Raw genomic sequence first — 14379 nt, 5'->3', positions numbered from 1 at the left:
ATAAAATGCATTTATGGCACTACTGATGTAACTTAATTGTTCTATAGCAGAAGAAAAATACACATGGCCCACATACTGACTCTACTGATATAACTTGCAGTTTAAGAAGAACTTGTCAACAAGCTTAGCTTGATCTTTGTACAACACAATGCTGTTAAGCTGGATACAGCCATTCTCATGCTTTAAATCAGAATACTTTTGTGCATGTCTTACAGTGTAATAACAATGTGGAATTATGTCTCATAAATGATAATAATACTTGGAAGTACAGTAAGTTGCATAATTGGGAATTATATGTTGTAATTTTTAATGATATTAATTTTATTACTCTTGTATATACACACTTATTGATATGTGACTATCCTTCTTTCATTATAACCATTTGCCATAAGGCAAATAATTGTTTTTTTATGCACATTCAATTCTGTGTGTATATAATCACATTCATGCACAGCTACACAGACATTCAGTTCAATGCTCATATGAATTTTATGTCGCGTTTTAAATTCCACCACGTGATTAAATGCTTTTCTTACTATTGTTTGATAGGCATATTATGTCCAAGACAAAATATTTAGCACTGCATACACTTCATATTGTTGAAAAACATTGCTTTTTTGAATGCACAGTTCATGTATTCTCACAGTCGAGTAGTTTTAGTGCTGTACCACTGAACACTGTCACTACTGAGACAGTAACACGACTGCTGCTGCTGCTGCATCTGGTGTTGATACCTCTGCTGGAGAAAAACATTGTTGTCCACCATCTGTGGGTTGTATTATGTGGTGAGTTGGCCTTTGATGTATGGCAGATTTTCACGCAAGTGCTTCCACTCTATTTGATTGAACCAAACATTTCTGCATTGTTATATACTCTCTAGTTCAACTACAGTGGCAAAATTTCCTTCACTTTACAACTGTGGTCACAAGCTTTTTTGTCATCAGACTACCGGTTTCTGTCTACAGTGACCATCTTCATATCTAATCAAAATATCCATGGGTGTACTGCCGGTCTACAGTGTCCAACGGGCACAATATTTCGGCGATCATACATGTCGCCATCATCAGGTGAACTGACGGACTGAGCTCCTGTGAACGTGCCGGCACGGAGATCCGTACGCCATGGCTGCTCAGAGGGAACTGTGTTCGGTTGCGGCGGCGGCTGATTTAAATACCCTCCGCCCGCGGGGCGCTCCCTCCGCTGTCCACGCCTCACGCCACGGTCGCGTGGTGGAACAGATTGCGACGGCATCTGAGATGACGTCGGAGTGATGGCTCTGTCCGCCATGGTCGTCACAACTATACATTTGCTCGATTTACTCTTGATTAACCCAATCGCTGGTTCCCAAGCCTTGCTAAGATTATAGCCACAGTCACGGCCTCTCTAACAATGCTGTCCCAGTATCTCGACGTCTGTACCAGATACTGGGACAGTGTTGTTAGAGAGGCCATCGAAATTCGCACCAACGACGACCTCATAAACAAATTTACAAATGGTTCAAATGGCTCTGAGCACTGTGGGACTTAACATCAGTCCCCTAGAACTTAGAACTACTTAAACCTAACTAACCTAAGGACACCACACACATCCATGCCCAAGGCAGGATTCGAACCTGCGACCGTTGTGGTCGCGCGGTTCCAGACTGAAGCGCCTAGAACCGCTCGGCCACACCGGCCGGCACACAAATTTACAGTGGAGGCATGGAATCATATTGAGTATATAGGACAATAGTTTTTTGGTGTGGTATTTCTTGATCTGGCCTGATTAATAACAAAAGAAAAAACTAGGTTAATGCCTTTGGTGAACTAAAGAAGATTTTCAAAACTAAATTATAGTGTCTGAAAAAGAGAGGTTACAATCATTGTGTAATACTAGTTTCGACTAAAGGCAGTGAGACAAGGAATTTAAATGCAAAAAGCATCTTAAAACTTAGAGTTTCTTGGCAAGTAATGGAGAGAGGCACGCTGGGAATTGCAAAAAGGGATAGGACAACAAGCAAATTGATCAGGAAACAGATGGAGTGGAAGAAACAACTATTGAAAATGAAAAGAAGTGGGCAGAACATCTATCCAGATGATTGGATGGTCAGTGGACCAACAAATTCTTTGCTGGATTCCCAGAGATAAAGAAAAAAGACTGAGATGATGTTGTAATTGAAGATTGGTAGGTGACCTTCAATGACACGCATGGGCAACAAGGATTCTTACTGGTAAAGACTCTGACGCATGGAAAAGTCTAAAGAGGCTTTTATCCAACAGTGAAAGTGTAATGTAATTTATGATACAGGCATATTCCACCCATGAACCATGGACCTTGCTGTTGGTGGGGAGGCTTGCATGCCTCAGCAATACAGAAAGCCGTACCATAGGTGCAACCACAATGGAGGGGTGTCTGTTGAGAGGCCAGACAAATATGTGGTTCCTGAAGAGGGGCAGCAGCCTTTTCATTAGTTGCAGGGGCAACAGTTTGGATGATTGACTGGTCTGGCCTTGTAACATGAACCAAAATAGCCTTCCTGTGTTGGTACTGTGAATGGCTGAAAGCAAAGGAAACTACAGCCATAATTCTTCCCGAGGGCATGCAGCTGTACTGTATTGTTAAGTGATGATAGCATCCTCGTGGGGAAAATATTCTGAAGGTACAACAGTCCTCCATTCGGATCTCTGGGCAGGGACTACTCAGGAGGACATTGTTATCAGGAGAAACAAAACTGGCATTCTACGGATCAGAGTGTGGTATGTCAGATCCTTAACTGGTCAGGCAGGTTAGAAAATTTAAAAACAGAAATGGGTAGGTTAAATTTAGAGGTGGTGGGAGTCAGTGAAGTTCAGTGGCAGGAGGAACAGGACTTCTGGTCAAGTGAATACAGGGTTATAAATACAAAATTAAATAAGGGTAATGCAGGAGTAGGTTTAATAATGAGTAAAAAAAATAGGAACGTGGAGAAGCTACTACGAGCAGCATAGTGAATGCATTATTGGAGCCAAGATAAAAACAAAGATCACACCCACCACAGCCAACTAGCTCCAGGGATGAGGAGGAGATTGAGGAAATGTATGATGAGATAAAAGAAATTATTCAGATGGTTAAGGGAACTGAAAATTTAATAGTCATGGGGGACTGGAATTCCATTGTAGGAAAAGGAAGAGAAGAAAAAGTAGTAGGTGAATATGGACTGGGGGAAAGGAATGAAAAAGGAAGCTGTCTGATAGAATTTTGCACAGCATAATTTAATCATTGCTAACACTTGGTTTAAAAATCATGAGAGAATATTACATACATTGAGGAGACCGGGAGACATCAGAAAATTTCAGATATATTATATAATGGTTTGACAGAGATTTTGGAACCAGATTTTAAAAAGTAAGACATTTCCAGGGGCAGATGTGGACTCTGACCACAGTTTATTGGTTATAAACTGCAGATTAAAACAGAAGAAACTGCAAAAAGGCAGGAATTTGAGAATATGGCTGTGGCTCTGAGCACTATGGGCCTTAACATCTGTGGTCATCAGTCCCCTAGAACTTAGAACTACTTAAACCTAACTAACCTAAGGACATCACACACATCCATGCCCGAGGCAGGATTCGAACCTGCGACCGTAGCAGTCGCGCGGTTCCAGACTGAGCGCCAAGACCCGCTAGACCACCGCGGCCGGCTAAGAATATGTGACCTGGAGAAACTGAAAGAACCAGAGCTTGTAGAGGCTTTCAGAGGAAGTATTAGGGATGATCCAAAAGAACAGGGAAAAGGAATACAATTGAGCAAGGATGCGTAGCTTTCAGAGACGAAACAGTGAAGGCAGCAGAGGATCAAGTAAGTAAAAAGACAAGGGCTAGTAGAAATCCTTGGGTAATACAAGAGATATTGAATTGAATGTAATTGAGGAAAGGAGAAAATATAAAAATGCAATAAATGAAGCAGGTGAAAGGAAATACAAACACCTAAAAGATGAGATTGACAGGAAGTGCAAAATGGCTAGGCAGTAATGGCTAGACGACAAATGTAAGGATGTAGAAACATATCTCACTGGGGCTAAGACAGATACTGCCTACAGGAAAATTAAAGAGACATTTTGAGAAAAGAGAACCACCTGCATGAATATCAAGAGCTCAGATGGAAAACAAGTCCTAAGCAAAGAAGGGAAAGCTGTAGAGGAGCTATGCAATGGAAATGTACTTGCGGGCAATGTTATGGAAAGGGAAGAGGATTTAGATGAAGATGAGAAGGGAGGTATGATACTGTGTGAAGAATCTGAGAAAGCATTGAAAGAATTGAGTCAAAACAAGGCCCTTGGAGGAGACAACATTCCGTTAGAGCTACTGATAGGCTTGGGAGAGCCAGCCATGACAAAACTCTTCCATCTTGTGAGCAAGAAGTATGAGACAGGCAAAATGCCCTCAGGTTGCAAGAAGAGTATAATAATCCCAATTTCAAAGAAAGAAGGTGCTGACAGGTGTAAAAATTACTGAACTGCCTGAGTAATAAGTCACAGCTGCAAAATAGTAACATGAATCCTTTACAGAAGAATGGAAAAACTGGTAGAAGCCAACCTTGGGGAAGATCAGTTTGGATTCTGGAGAAATGCAGGAACAAGCGAGGCAATATGGCTTCTCACAGAAATTAGGTTAAGGAAAGGCAAACCTAAGTTTATAACATTTGTAGACTTAGAGAAAGCTTTTGACAATATTGATTGGAATACTCTCTCTCAAATTCTAAAAGTGGCAGGGGCAAAATGCAGGGAGCAAAAGGCTATTTACAATTTGTACAGAAACCAGATGGTGGATATAAGAGTGGAGGAGCATGAAAGGGAAGCATTGATTGAGAAGGGAGTGAGACAGGATTGTAGCCTATCCCCGATGTTATTCAATCTGTATATTGAGCAACCAGTAAAGGAAACAAAAGAAAAATCTGGAGTAGGAAGTAAAGTCCAGGGGGAAGAAGTAAAAACTTTGAGGTTTGCCAGTGACATCGTAATTCTGTCAGAGACAGCAAAGGACTTGGAAGAACAGTTGAATGAAATGGACAGTGTCTTGAAAGGAGTATATAAGATGAACGTCAACAAAAGCAAAGCGAGGATAATGGGAAGTGGTCGAATTAAATCAGGTGATGCTGAGGGGATTAGATTAGGAAACGGGACACTTTAAGTAGTAAATGAGTTTTGCTATTTGGCAAGCAAAATAACTGATGATGGTCGAAGTAGGGAGGATATAAAATGTACACCGGGAATGGCAAGAAAAGCGGTTCTGAAGAACAGAAACTTGTTAACATCGAGTATAGATTTAAGTATCAGGAAGTATTTTCTGAAAGTATTTGTATGGAGGGTAGCCATGTATGGAAGTGAAACATAGATGATAAACAATTTAGACAAGAAGACAAAAGAAACTTTTGAAATGTGGTGCTACAGAAGAATGTTGAAGATTAGATGGGTAGATCACATAACTAATTGAGAAAGTACTGAATAGAATTGGGGAGAAGAGAAATTTGTGGTACAACCTGACTAAAAGAAGGGATCAGTTGGTAGGACACATTCTGAGGCATCAACGGATCACCAAGTTAGTAAAGGAGGGAAGTGTGGGGAATAAAAATTGTAGAACGAGACCAAGAGATGAATACATGAAGCAGATTCAGAGGGATGTAAGTCGCAGTAGTTATTAAGAGATGAAGAGGCTTGCACAGGATAGAGTAGCATGGAGAGGTGCTGCATCAAAACAGTATTTGGACTGAAGACCATAACAACAACAACAACAACAACAACAACAACAACAACAGGCATATTGCATATTTGTCATTTTGAGCCTTCATTTCGTTATGTATCTATTTTTGGGGCGTGATTATTAAAATCTTTGAGTAAATGCACACACATGGGAGGGGGGAGAGACATTATTGTATTATTAAAGTGCCTCGTACATATATGTTTCATGTATTATTTCCCCTTTTCGTTTAGTAAAAATGTTATTGTATGCAGTGAAGGAATGCTAACACTGATAAAATTTCTTGTTTCAGAGTGGTGTGAATTCTGACAGCGGTCTTACCAATCGAGCTGCAATGTTTGATGGTATTAGTGTGTAAGTACTTTGTTGTTATATTGCCTTACAATCAACTGACACATCATCAGTTTCTCAATCAGTGTTCCCTTTTACTGGCAGATAAGTGCTTATAAACATTCTCAATTGGACCAGTAACTTTGCTCTACAAATACTCGTATTTCTAAATTATTTTTATAAATGTGATGCATTTTTTTTACCATATTATCTAGGACAGCTGTGACCAAATTTAAACACCAAGCCCTTGGGTATTGTGTTGTTATTATCACAGTAATATTCATTATAAAACAGTAGCAGTGCACTTGACAACTTCCTTCGAAATGCCAACTTTCCTCAGTTGCATGTGTGGGAACAGTGTCTCTTTAACCCTTCTTCTCTGGAGTTTGCTGTTTGTACATCATGTCTTCTTCATCAAGATTTATTTCGTTTATCTTCAGCTTTTTCCATTTTCCCATTTTCATCATGAACATTTGTTCTGCTTCCACTAAATTTCCTACAGCACATAACCACACTCGTTCTGTTCACAATACCTTTGCCGTAAACCATTTTGATTCAGGAAAAATTTTGGTAGATTTTATCCCTTCCATGAGTAGGAAGCAGATCACAGCATGTGGTTCGCACATGGTGGGATTTCATACCCGACGTCTTTTACATAGCTGGATACTACAATGTGAGTGTACATATTACTGTGTTCCTGCAGTGATTGCTCTGATGAAGAGATCAACCCCCCCCCCCCCTCCCCCCCCCCCCCCCCCCACACACACACACACACACGTGTTGCCAACCCTCGAGAAATGACAGTCTGTTAAAGGTCACAGTACACGTATTTTCTGAACATGCTTTGTATTGTTTCTTTTATATACCTTCCTTTAACCCCCTATATCTCCTCATGAATCTCCTGTTCGTGTGCCTCTGACATCAGATCAACATTTTATGGACTTACATACTAGCTTCTGGCCCAAGGCTACACCCGCATACACATCTGTCAAATATATTTCACTCTGGCAGCTGTCTGATTGCCCACTGTTTTCAACCGTGCGACTTCAGAGAGGATGTTAAATGTATCTGAGGTATTCAGCCATATGGCGTAATCTTTGGCCTGTAACACACTGACAAAATTATGGCTTTTTGCAGTGCTCATTCTTGCGGCTTGGTTGACACATTGAACAACACACACGAGGCAGATTGCACTTCATACTTTTAAAGTATTCAAAGCCAACTAATTATGGGAAAGAAGTACCAACAGATTGTTTGACATTTGTGCCTGTAACACCTTCTTGTCATCACCCCCTACACCAAGTTCTAGTAGAGGTATCTTACTCCCACAGTATTTTTACACAAATAATGAGTCGTGTTCATGTATATACCAAATTCCTGAGTTATGCTTTATTGTCAATCTTTTCACTCCCTTACTCACCCATGGGGTGTCTTACTGCAACAGCAAATTTTCCAGACAGCAAGTGATACATGTGCCAAGTTCAGTAGTGTTGAATTATGTGCATATTCTGCAGATTAACTAGTTCAGAACTGAATATCAGTCACAGTTACAGTGAAAACAAAATGTTTACATGCTCATCTGTCATTTATACTTCATCAAGAACAATGTGAATCAACACACACAGTTTCTGATTTTTTTATCAGCATATTGATTGAGGATAGATTTTCAGATGTCCTATCAAGCTGATGATCACCTTTTTGAGATTAATATTTTGACTGCTGATTTAGGAGTCTTCTTCAGCAATAGCAATAGCTAGAATTGAAGTAGATGTTATGTCAGCTATCTATGCCAATTATCAAAATATTGTGGACAAAACAGCAATTTTAAATTCTGTTAGAAACAGAAAAACATATCATTAAACAAATACACTGTTTACTCTGATAACCCTTGTCTCTCACGAAACGATCATAGTTCACAGAAGACATTAATGACCAAATGACAATCAGGCAATCAATCTAAGTTCAATATTTAAAATTGGTATATTCACTGTACAGCCTTTACACTACTTGAGAAGCACATTGCCTATCGCTGCACTATATAACATGTGCTAGTTGTCAATAACATTGTGTATTAGGTATTTATGTTAAGAAGCCCTGCACAACTCACTAACTGCTGAATAAGAAACAGAAAGCACTCTCACCTGTAAAAAACTGAAATTAGTGTGTTTTGTTGTTAAGCCACACTTCACACATTTGGTATCTTGACCATATTTGAACATTAGACTGGTTGAATTGAAAATATGGCTAAATAATTATTAGATATTGAAGAAAATAAATGATGTAGTTGCTACTCACAGTTATGGCAATAGGTTTTAAAAATATGTGGTATCATACATGTCAACAGCGTTTAGTAACTATAGCAGGGCTACCAATCATTATGTGTAGTAGATGTTTATCATTGTGTCTGTTATCTCTGCTTATGCCCTTTACATCACACAGTTTTCTGCTGCTGCTTCACCCTCTCTTGTCTGTGTGTTGACAGCATTCTCTTCTTTGACTTTTACTGGCATCCACCTTATGCTCCTTCCTCTGTAGGCCTTGATTCTGTCTTGTATCATGTCCTATCTCCCATCAGGCAAATGCAGCAACAATCCCTCATCCCTGTATACACAAAATCTGTATTTGAGGAAAGAGGAACGCCATATTTGCTGTTTTGTAGTTTTGTTTTTGTCATTTACAGTGCTGAAGAATGCGAGAACCTATATGTTACTAATAGGTTGCTTATTTTCCTTCAGGTTCAATGTGAATGACACTCTTCTTTACCCAGAAATTTCCGAGTGGTAAGTTGCCTCTTTTTCTTTTTCGCTTTTTACTGATGTATTTGTTTTGAGTCTATTAATATAATGTACAATTGTGTAATATCTTCTTTTACTTTTACCCATAATTAATCACATACATAAAAATTTTCATTTCCTCATTTAATTTTATACACTGAATAACTACTGTCGTAATTTTCCCAAGTGCCATTGCTGACCGGTTATTCAGAATATCATCCCTGAAACATAGCTTATTGTGGTTGGTTTGATTATTATAACAAAATTAAGATTTGAGAGATTTTAATACACTCACAAATTTATTAAATATGTTGTTCATTGGTGTAATTGCACCAAATACTGCAAGCAAATCTGGACATCATACACAACAGTTAACTCCAGTGTCTCTTCTCCTGGCCATTTAAATGGACAGTAGCAGCAAAAATGGGCCCACCTAATAAGGAATCGCAGACAAAGACATCAAAACATGCTGACGTTAAATTATCATGAAACCAAAGTGATAGAGAATATACAGAGAGGCTGTGGCACATTATCCAGTGCCTCCTGCAGTGCTTGCTGTACTGTTTGCTGCCGTGTATCTGGAAGTCTTTCTGCAGTCATTTTGAAAGTGAGAGAGTTTGTGACCCATCAAAAGCCTTTGACTGTGGCGTGAACCACAACATTCTTTTAAGTAAATGAGAATATTATGGTTTCACCGGCAAGCAGCAAAACTGTTTGAGTCTTATCTAATTAACAGGAAACAAAGGGTGTCGTTGTGAAATACCTGTGCAGTAAGCAGTCAGTCTTCATCTGATTGGGAATTAATTATATGTGATATTCCTAATGGTTCCATTTTGGGTACGTTGCTTTTTCTTGTGTACATTAATGACCTCTTGTCTGTTACATTACCAGATGCTAAGTTTGTTTTGTACGCAGATGATAGAAACATTGAAATAAGTAACAAGTCAAGTACAGATTTAGAAATAGTTGCTAATCAAATTTTCACTGGTATTAATAAATGGTTCAAAGCTAATTCTCTGTCATTAAACTTTGAAAAGACCCATTATATGCAGTTCAGAACCTATAAGAGATTTCCTTCCAGCATGTATATAACATATGAAGACATGCTGATTAGAGAGCTTGACATTGTTAAATTTCTGGGATTACAATTCGATAATAAATTCAGTTGGGTAGGTCATACCACAGAATTGCTGAAGTGCTCAAACAAGTCTGTGTTTGCAGTGAGAATGATGTCAGATGTATGGGATATAAATATAAAAAAAATCTTGCATACTTTGTTTACTTTCATTATATTATGTCAGGGATCATATTCTGGGGTAACTCATCAAACTGAGCAAAAGTATTTAGCGTGCAAAAGCGTGTAATAAGAATCATTTGTGGTGTAAATTCAAGAACATCAAATAGAAACATTTTCAAGGAACTTTCTATTCTAACCACTGCTTCCCATTACATTTATTCCTTAATGAAATTTGTTGCAAGTAATCTATCTCTGTTTCCAACCAATAGCTCAATACATAGTATCAATACTACAATAAGAACAACCTACATAAAGACTTAAAATCACTTACCTTGGTCCAAAATGGGCTCCAATATTTAAGAACACACATTTTCAATAAATTGCCAGCAACCATAAAAAACTTGGTTTCAGATAAAGCACGGTTTAAAAAAGAGTTTGAAAGACTTTTCAATAGGCAACTCCTTCTACTCTATAGATAAACATCTTAACAGGGACTGATAGACCAGCCTAAATAAAAATGTCTGTTAGATTTCAGTTTTGACAACACTTCATCACAACAGTCAAGATTAGGTATTTTGTGCATGGTAAATTTATTAAAAGTGAATAACAATGTTCCATTTTGACAGTGTAGGCACCTATTTTGACAATCTGCTGACTAATGATTGTGTTATTTATATTATACTTTTGACATGTTCCACATCCATGGGAATCATCTCATTTTTTGGATCTATGGAACAAAAAGTGAATCTAATCAAATCTAATCTAATCTTATTGTTTTGTAAGCCACACAAATACCGAATTCCTTTTTGGAATTGTGCCTGCTGTGTGCTCAGAACATAAATGCACACATTGTCTGGAAAAAGGTTGAAAATTGGTGTACATATTTTTGCATTTATGTTCTGTAACTGTGCTGTGTTTTGTGCAAATTGATGTATTTGTTTGCATGTGTAATAAAGCTTGTTTCATCAGAGTCCATGCCATAGACCTTAAAGGCCAGTTCACACTGCCCATCACAGCACATCAAAACATTCCACAATACATTTCAAATGGCGGCATCTACACTGGCTATCACCTCAAATCACGGCAAATCTCCAGTAAACGACGTCGACTTTATCCCGAGTGTCTCTCTAACCTTAAAAATCAGATTTCTGAACTACTAAGCTCCGGCGTCATTGAACCCTCTGCCAGTAGCTGGTCTACGCCCATTTGTGCGGAGACTACCGTCGACTAAACGCATGAATAATTATGGACACCTACCCCATACCCAACATTGCCGACTTTACCAGTTCCCTCGCAGGTGCAACCATGTTCTCTGTCATTGCAAACGTGCCTACCACCAGATCCCCATTGCACCTGAAGACATCAAGAAGACAGCAATCACCATTCCGATTGGGTTATTTAAGTTTTGATTCATGCCCTTCGGTCTGAAAAACGCAACCCAGACCTGGCAACGCTTCATCAATGAAGTGCTATTCGACCTAAAATTCTGCTTTGCATATCTTGATGACATTCTTGTGTTCAGCTCCTCTGTCGTGGACAACATTCAACATGTGCAAACTGTTATGAACACTCTCGCAGCAGCAGGCATCGAGACCAACCAGGACAAATTGCAGCTACATCAACCCGTTGTCACTTTTCTTGGTTTTCGTGTCTCTGCCGACGGCATTTCACCGCTCCCTGAGAAAGTACGAACAATACTAAATCTACCCAGACCTTCATCATTTAAAGAGCTCCGGCACTTTCTTGGGACGGTTAATTATTATCGCCGACATCTACCTCGGGCTGCGGAGATTCGGGCTCCACTTACGGACGCCTTGGCAGGCACCAACACTTCTGGATCTCGGCCCGTTCCATGGACCTCTGCTATGACTGACTCTCACAGCCCTCAAAAATCTTCTTGCCGAGGCCTGCACCATCGCGCATCCTCATCCCAATGCGCAGCTTTTGATCACCACAGACGCGAGCAATACTACCATCGTCGCTGTCCTTAGCCACACAATCGATAGTCAAACTTCGCCTCTGCAGTTCTTCTCGCGCAAGCTCACCAATGCACAACGGAAATATTCCGCAGTTGACAGAGAGTTGCTCGTGGGCTACAAACCAATCATGCATTTTAAGACTGACATTGAGGGATGTCCTTTCTATGTTTTAAAGGACCACAAACCTCTGGCTGCGGCGATTATAAACCTGCCAGCTGACCCGCCTCCTCGCCGCTTCAGATACATAGACTTTGTATCTCAGTTCACCACCAATGTCAGACACGTAAAGGGTGCTGACAATATAGTTGCTGATTTCCTTTCATGATTCAACGCCGTCCATTCGCTGTTAGACCTATCAGAACTGCCCCTTTATCCCAACCATGCTCTGTCGAGCTGTCTTCAACACATTGCATAATTTAGCCCGCCCCGGTGTTTGTGCATCCATGCGCCTCGTAGTGGAACACTTTGTGTGGAGAAATGTCAACAAGGACTGCCAGCAATGGGCACGCTACTGCGTCGCGTGCCAACGCTGCAAAGTACACAAGCACACTTCAGCCCCCTTTGGTGCCTTTTCGATTCCTTCTGGGCGTTTCCAGCATATTCATATTGACATTGTCAGCCCTCTCTCCCCCTCTAACGGCTTTCATTATGTTCTCTTGTCTATTGACCGAACAACTTGCTGGGTCAAGGCTGTCCCCCTCCCCAATATTACAGCAGAAACTGTTGCTTGAGCTTTCGTCGAGTCATGGGTATCGCGTTTTGGATGTCCAGCTATCATCACGAGTGACCAGGGCAGACAATTTGAGTTGGCTCTGTTCAACGAGATTTGTAACATTTGCGGCATCCAGCGCATCCATACCACAGCATTTCACCCACAAAGTAACAGGCTAGTTGAGCGCTGGTACCGCACTTTCAAGGCGGCTCTTCGATGCCACGACTCTCTATGGATGGAGGCCCTTCCCCTTGTGCTACTCGGCATTCGTGTGATCTATAAGGAAGACCTCAAAGGCACAATAGCCAAGTTCGTAGACGGCCCGAACGTTGTTCTCCCTGGCGAACTTGTGAGCCCTTCCACTTCTCTCCCTCAGTCTGACTTACCTTCCTTCGTGGACCGTGTCAAACGCCACTTCATCAACCTCCATATCCCTCCGCCTGCCAGCCATTCCCGCCCTAAGGTTCACGTCCCGAAATCTCTGGACAATTGCGAGTATGTCATGCTCCGAGATGACACTGTCCGTGCTCCCCTCCAACCTCCATATACCGGCCCGTACCGAGTTCTCCGGCACTCAGCCAACACGTATGATATCCAGATGAAAGATTCAGCTGTTACAGTCTCACTCAACAGACTTAAGCCTGCTCATGTCAAGCCTTCTTCTACCCCCCTTCAGGCCATGACCACGCCACTCACTGTCGTGGCTCAGGATGCGCCGACCACTCCCTCCATGTCGGACTTACACACTCGATCATGTGACTTCCAGCTCCAATTGTCGAGCTCTCGTCTGACCTCGCCTCCTATGCCGGTCTCACACACTCCGTCGAGTGACTTCCAGCTCCAGTCGTCGAGCTCTCCTCCGACCTCGCCATCTACTCCGGTCTCACGCTCTCCGTCGAGTGACCACATGCTCCCCACGTCGAGCTTACCTACGATCATGCCCTTGCCGCCGGGCCCTTTGCCGGTCCCTTCGACATCTCCACCACCGCCTGCCTCGCCCTGTCAAGGTTTCTCACCACCCCCCCCCCCCCCCCCATCTTGAACGTGCCCTCACTCGTGGTGTTTGTGCCTGTCGCCTTGGACATAATCCACGACATCTCAAAAGTACTGCACAATTATACACTGTTCGTCATGTGTTTTGCACAATTATACACTGTTCGTCATGTGTTTCTCTTCATCCAGTGCTCATGACACAACCTCTGCCATACCCTACCACCTGGTGAAATGTGTTCCCCTCCCGCCCGACGTCAACCTGGACATGCTTCGTGTGTTTGCCACGTCCACCGGAGACATCGTCGTCATCGCTCCGTTCCACCCGCAAGCCGCTGGCCTACCTGTCGCTGCACGACCAGCACACCCAGTACGATGCCCGGCTCACTCCAACGACTTCCAGGTTTGGTGGCCGAACCTTCCTTCACGACATCTACCCACACAGCTCCCGGCCGACGACACTGTCGAGCTGACCGTGGTCAGGCTCCCGCGGACACCGTAGTCACCCCCCCCCCCCACCCTCCCCAGTGGCCTCTCAAGAGTACTGTGGGGGGGGGGGGGGGTTTATGCAGCGCCAATGAAATCGACCCCAACATCGATATGCATTTATCTTTGGACTCTAAACATTATCTTTGGCTGTTCC

General features: G+C 41.7%; 1 protein-coding gene across 1 annotated transcript in view; it reads left to right on the top strand.

Moving 5' to 3' along the window:
* The window catches only part of LOC124797938 (xaa-Pro dipeptidase), a 916331-nt gene that overhangs the window by 815359 nt on the left and 86593 nt on the right, over positions 1 to 14379 (top strand). Inside the window, exons 5-6 of the mRNA XM_047261075.1 lie at positions 6007 to 6068; positions 8780 to 8824. Of these exons, the coding sequence (XP_047117031.1) occupies positions 6007 to 6068; positions 8780 to 8824 (107 nt within the window). The remainder of the gene's footprint in view (positions 1 to 6006; positions 6069 to 8779; positions 8825 to 14379) is intronic.

This window comes from Schistocerca piceifrons, chromosome 5, assembly GCF_021461385.2.
Source record: "Schistocerca piceifrons isolate TAMUIC-IGC-003096 chromosome 5, iqSchPice1.1, whole genome shotgun sequence".
In the NCBI taxonomy this organism is placed as follows: domain Eukaryota; kingdom Metazoa; phylum Arthropoda; class Insecta; order Orthoptera; family Acrididae; genus Schistocerca; species Schistocerca piceifrons.
Note: the sequence above shows the minus strand (reverse complement) of the source record. Positions and strands in the feature narration are given on the sequence as shown.